This window comes from Montipora foliosa, chromosome 9 (genome assembly GCF_036669935.1).
Source record: "Montipora foliosa isolate CH-2021 chromosome 9, ASM3666993v2, whole genome shotgun sequence".
Classification (NCBI taxonomy): domain Eukaryota; kingdom Metazoa; phylum Cnidaria; class Anthozoa; order Scleractinia; family Acroporidae; genus Montipora; species Montipora foliosa.
The window spans coordinates 20970478-20976420 of record NC_090877.1 but is presented as its reverse complement, the minus strand read 5'-3'; the positions used below and the strand labels follow the sequence as shown (position 1 = coordinate 20976420).

At 38.8% G+C, this 5943-nt stretch overlaps 1 protein-coding gene across 1 annotated transcript; it reads left to right on the top strand.

Annotated features, from left to right (window-relative positions):
* The first annotated feature begins 741 nt into the window (after window positions 1-741).
* Window positions 742-4626, top strand: LOC137971182 (Krueppel-like factor 5). Its single transcript, XM_068817944.1, has 2 exons — window positions 742-1096; window positions 1761-4626. Exons 1-2 carry the CDS (start codon window positions 920-922, stop codon window positions 2382-2384), a joined length of 801 nt encoding a protein of 266 aa, XP_068674045.1. The 5' UTR covers window positions 742-919; the 3' UTR covers window positions 2385-4626.
* Window positions 4627-5943: the final 1317 nt, after the last annotated feature.

Sequence of the window (5943 nt, the reverse complement as noted above, 5' to 3'; positions counted from 1 at the left end):
TGTTTCGATAGATTTAGATAACACCGTGTGGAATTTATGTGCCCCAGCTGTTACATGTAAACAAACTTTTTCTTCTGTCAAACTGCCATCTACAAGTATCAATGTCACTGGAGCTAAGCAAACTTGTCAAGCTACACTATGACTTCGACCAATACATCTTCATATACTAGTTCTCTGTAGATCTGATCTTTGGAGCAGGTCTTTTAGGTTTAAGTACTCACACAATTATACTCTCCTATGTACAAACGGTGTAGGACATTCAGAGGTTCTGTAACCTTGTACAAAATTATTTCAACAGACCTTTGTACTTACTCATGGAAACCTTGAATTGGTCACGATTACTTGTTCTAGCCCACGACAAAAACGTTATTGTTGTTCCTGGGCAAGTAAAATCTTAATATTTCAACATGAGGACTGAGAATCTTTCGCTTCCCTAGGTACCTTCGATCGTTGTCACAACCCCACAAAGCGCAATACATTTGATCGCCGTATCAGGCATATTTTCAAAATTATTTGAATTGCTGAATTTAGAAATAGGCCAGCCTATACACACGTAAATACAACTGAAACGTTTTTTTGAGCTATTTCCTCCAGATTTGTTCCTTATTTTGTAATATTTTGAGACCATTTCACAATAAACCTTACGCAAGCAAGGAAGTTAATCAGCTAATTTTATCTCATATTTCACGGTTATTCAAACAAAAACTTACACTTGTCACGTATCAACATTGCCCAAATGGATTTGTAATAAAACTCCGTCGAAAAAGGCATTGATCTCTCTCCAAAATCCTTTTTTTTTTTGGACGTCGAATAAGTTTCCGCCATACATTTTCTCACAGCGACTTGCAATGTTTGTCCTCTGGCGACCCCAGAACCCTTTGCGTATAAAGCATGAATCCGACTACCGGGCAACTCGTTCATGGGGCCCTCTGTTAAAGAAGACAGCCAAATGCTTATGGCTTGTACAAGTTTCGATAACTTGTTTAGAGGAAAAGACGGTGTCATGTACCAAAATTCGTATCAGGGGGAAGGAAATCTGGTAACGGCCGGCATCTATTCGCTGCTAATACCCACCAGGGAGGAAGAAATTCAACAGGTCAGTTGCAATGCATGAATGATTTAGTCGACTTACACATTTTCTAAGTGATATTATAATAGCATGCATTTCTGATGTGAGCTTTTGAGTGAATTAACACTAATGACAAGTTCGAGCTTTGTGATACCCTCGGACGGTACATAAAACAATCAGACAATATTTTAGTTTTCTAGCCTTTTATTACCGCTGATAAATAGCAATTGGAGGAAAACATTGACAACTGCTCGGAAATCTATTAACTTACTTTGAGTAAAAAATACAATTAACGAGCATGAGTTCGAGAGACATTGTATAAATTGCTGATTTTCCTCAGAGGATCAAAATGACGGTTTTGTTCTGCAAACTCCCTGAAAAAAGTAGTTCGCTCATTTCATATCTCAGTGAATTAACCTTTGCGCGACATAAAGCCGAGCACTATTGCTCTAAAAATGCTAAACGTCTCTTACAAGTTTGTGAGCCCTGAAGGAGATGTATGGCCATTAGCAATTTAACTGTAAAGGATGAGAGGGATCCTTTAAAGTTCTTCATGCAGTTTTAACAACTACATACATTTCCGACAAAAGCCATTGCTCCCCGCGATATCAATCAGTCAAGGTATGGGATTAAAACCAGAAATAATCATGATGTTAGATAAAACTAAATGTAACCCTTATTTCTCTAAAAGATCCTTCGTGAGATGGATAGCTATCTGTGTTCATCTTCTCCTGCAACGTTACCGGTGGAAACCTCGTCTTATCTAGCTCTTCCCCAACCCAAGCTTCAAGAAATGACTATAGGAAAGAAAAACTGCCTCTTTCCAGAGACAGGAATGACAATGGGAACGTGCACTGTTGAAGAGTCGGCGTCTATTCCAGCTCTAAATCTAAGACACCAATGGCCACAGGTAACCATGCTTGCAACAACGCCGTCTTCTGTGCACGCTACATCGAACGATGATGCAGAATACCGATGTTATTTCAGTACACATGCACAAACAGTCCAACCTGTTTCCGATAACAAAGAACTGGAACTACATCATAACTTTCTCTGTGATTTCCCTGGCTGTAAAAAGCGTTGTTACACCAAAAGCACTCATCTCGGAACTCACGAGCGGATTCATACTGATGAAAAACCTTTCCTGTGTCCTTGGAAAAACTGTGGATGGCGTTTCCGACGTTCAGATGAACTCAAGCGCCACTATCGAAGACATACTGGAGAAAAGCCGTACGTATGTCCTCTTTGTGGAAGATCTTTTAGTCGTTCAGATCACCGATCTTCGCATATAAAAAAAATACATCCATTAATGTAGAGAACCCGTGTAGCGTTTGCAATTTCTCGTAACACTCTTAGTGGCCTGAAACATTTGCCCGCGGGGTCGACATTTTTGTGCAGCATGCAATACCCAAATCATTCCGCGCATTTTCCTATTTTTCCAAATAACATTAAGTAGACGTGATATAACAAAGTTGTACTTTTATTTGAATTTCAAGTCAACTTCTTTAATTTTAAGAACGTGATAAGTGAGTTAAATTGTACCGGCACTAGCAGCGTATGCATATATAGATATACATAATATACGAGCGTTCTTTTAAAGAAGAGAGCATATTCCTGTGAATTTTTGCGTCCACGTTGGTTGCAAGGATCTTTGTGAATGATGTTAATTTGACGTAAGGAGCCGGTTGAATAGTAGTTAAATAATACCTGTTTACATTCTCTATTCTCTACAGTTATTTTACTTTTGTGATAATATCCCTCTGCATCTGTTCAAGGAAACTTGACAGACGGAGAGATCGACTCCTCTGTCAGTTCCTAACATGCACAAAAGATCAGAAATGCATGAGGTCGTCCTTTTTCTCTGTTCCATTACTAACAGCTTATGACAAAGAGACTACTTCAGTCTTCATGATGTAACATCGTTTGAAAAGCAAAATAGATATCAAAACGTATTTTCTTTGTGTCCGCCTTTATTTTATCACCTTGAAATGACCTTGAAATGTACGGGTTCAGAGAGACTGAGCATGGCGAGAAGTGATTTTTCTTCGAATTCCTCTTTTGTTTTTGCTTTTTGTTTTTCCCATGTATCGTGGACATATTTGGAAAAACTCTTGGAGCCGTTTAGAAGGCCATTTGTGCATGAATGAAAGATCCTGACAAACGATATAGTAACTGACAAGGTTTGATGACACAAATCAACTTCTGGTTAAAGATTATATACGAACACGAACTCGTACAAGAAGGTTTAAATTATTTATTACTGATAACAGCTCCTAGACTGGTGTTATTGGGCTTACTATTGACTCGAAAGGCTTCACCAATACACAACTGCAAATTTCTGACGGGATTCAGTGTTTTTTATGCCGAATTAGCTAAAGTTTTTTGAATCCCGGAGCTCTAGCAGAATACACTGAATTCGTCTCAAGAGCAACGAGTACTTTGGGGAAAAAAAGACATCACTGGTGAGCTTTAGGGAAATTTGTGAGACTTGCAAACATGTTTCTCCAAAGCAGCATTATTTTCTGATTTTATACACTATTTTTGTTTCATGGTGTACCCTTGCTTCAAGGCCATTATTTATATTCACTATGCATAGTCCGAACGGTGTAGCGCGTTTGCGTTCGCTTCGAGACAGAGCTAAATTGCTCAGGACATGGCAAATGTTACATAAGAAAATGTACTAGAGCTGTTCACTTTCCTGAAAACACGTGGGATGTCAGTTACAAAAGTTGTTCCTGGTTGATGTTGAAGGAAGGAACTACGTGTTTGACAGTATTAGCCACAGTGAAAAGGCGTGCATTTCCTAGCGGTTAATGCACGAGGTTTGGCATAAATCGATCTTTATGAAATGTCCCAGATATATTGATACTGATTGTGAAAGCCGTTGTGCAGTTACACCTTGATTCTTAATTTCATTTCATATTATACATTTGGCCCAGTTGTTGTAATAAGCAGACAAGGAATTCAGCGGTTTATCAAAGACGAGAAGTTTGTTTACATACCCGATTCTTGACTGGCAGCCAGTTCTTCATGCAGGGGATAAGATGGCAGCGACGACTGTTAGTTCATATTTAAACTAATCTTTTATCATTCGTATCCAACCTGTCAGTCAGTATGAGCGATCCACGGTAAAAGTGTTTTTTTTTTCCCCTTTTAATGTGTCATAAGTTTGAAGATATGACTGCACGCGATTTACGTCCATTAATGTTTCACATTGGTTGTGGAGTTCTGATAAATGCGCGTGGGCTCCGTGGCTAACCAAAGGTGCCATGTGATGATTGTACAATATGAAGAAAAATGATACAATAAATTGCCTACGAGAACGCTCACATGCTTTGGAAACCAACCCATACATTTAGCCGGAATAGTAGAGAAAGAACTGCTGCTGGTTATCGTACAAGCATACCTTGTATTCATCACTGATCAACAGATGAGCTTCAGACCGATGATGCGAAGGCACGTAGCGTAAAATATTTCGCCTGTTGTGGAGGTGGCTGAACTTTTGAACATTCTCACCAAATTGTAACCGGTAGAGAATTTGTTGCACACACTAAAAATTGTAAAGGAGCTTTAACGCCTATTTTCGTTTCCTCTACGTCATTTCCTTTATTACTGAATACATAAACAGCCATCAACGATCACGTTTTAAATTTTTACATCAAGCACTGAAAAAAAAAAAAAAGATCTGCATGTAGTTTTGAAGGTAACGATATATCATATAAGTGACTAGCTGACAAAGAAGACGTGTAAGCCAATCGTGATGATATTAATCTACCGCAAAGCAAAGTCGAACAGCATTTTAGACTCGAAAAACGGAGTTAGAATTTTCGGTTCAAAAAATCTCTGTTTTGGGATTTAGGAGTTGTATTGGATTGAAAAAGGAGTTCCTTCAACTGTACTCCATCAAAGATAAACGTTATTTTAACTCAATAATAATAATAATAATAATAATAATAATAATAATAATAATAATAATAATAATAACATACACTTATACACCGAATTCATAAATGGCGGCCAACCTGGGTCGAGTTACCGGCCAAACATGACACCGAGGCGTTTTAGGATAAACACACGAAGTATTTTTGGGGTCTTCTGCATTATGCATAAAGACTCCTAAGTCAGAGGCAGATCTTGTCAGTTTGTCACTTTGAGGACGAGAACACACGTGACAGTCTGGCTTGTGGACTGGGTACTAGTAATTGCGAGGTCATTGTTTTCAAGTGTCGGCTATTGCTTCTAGCGTTCGTTGTTTGCAAATAAATCTGCGGTCATTTTCCCTGTTTTGGGAAAAATTTGAAGAGTTTTCCGTCGCAAATTAGTTGTAAGGTAAGTTATTTGTGTTTCAAAATTGATCTGTCGTGCTGTTTCAGATTGGTTTTCTTTCTTTCATTTCGAAAATTAACTATCCTAGCCTGCCTTGTTTGTTCTTTGTTATTTCATCCAGGTGACGTCGCTGAGTGGAATCGATACGGGAGTTGTTTACTCTCGCAAGCCAACATATTTAGACTCGGCTTGTGTTTAGTGCACTGAAGCTAAGACGCTTTCGCAAGCCCACATTCATTGGCTCGAAATCCGTTGCGCACCACATACCTCACAAGTATCTCAGAAGCTATCACAAACCAGTATTTATCGGCTTGAAATGTCGGTGTGGGTTACATCCCAAACTGAAAGAGTTATTGTACTCTAAAAAATAGTGGCATTGAATAAGAGTTTTGCACTCTCAAAGAATAGTATTTCGTCCTCTTACTGTTGTCTGCTACTAGCCGCCAGCATGGGAACAACAATCGAACAATACCGGTCAAGGATCGGCTGTCACAACAATTTTGTGAAAGTCAAGGATGCATTTTCAGGTGTGCGAGGGCGATTTTGGA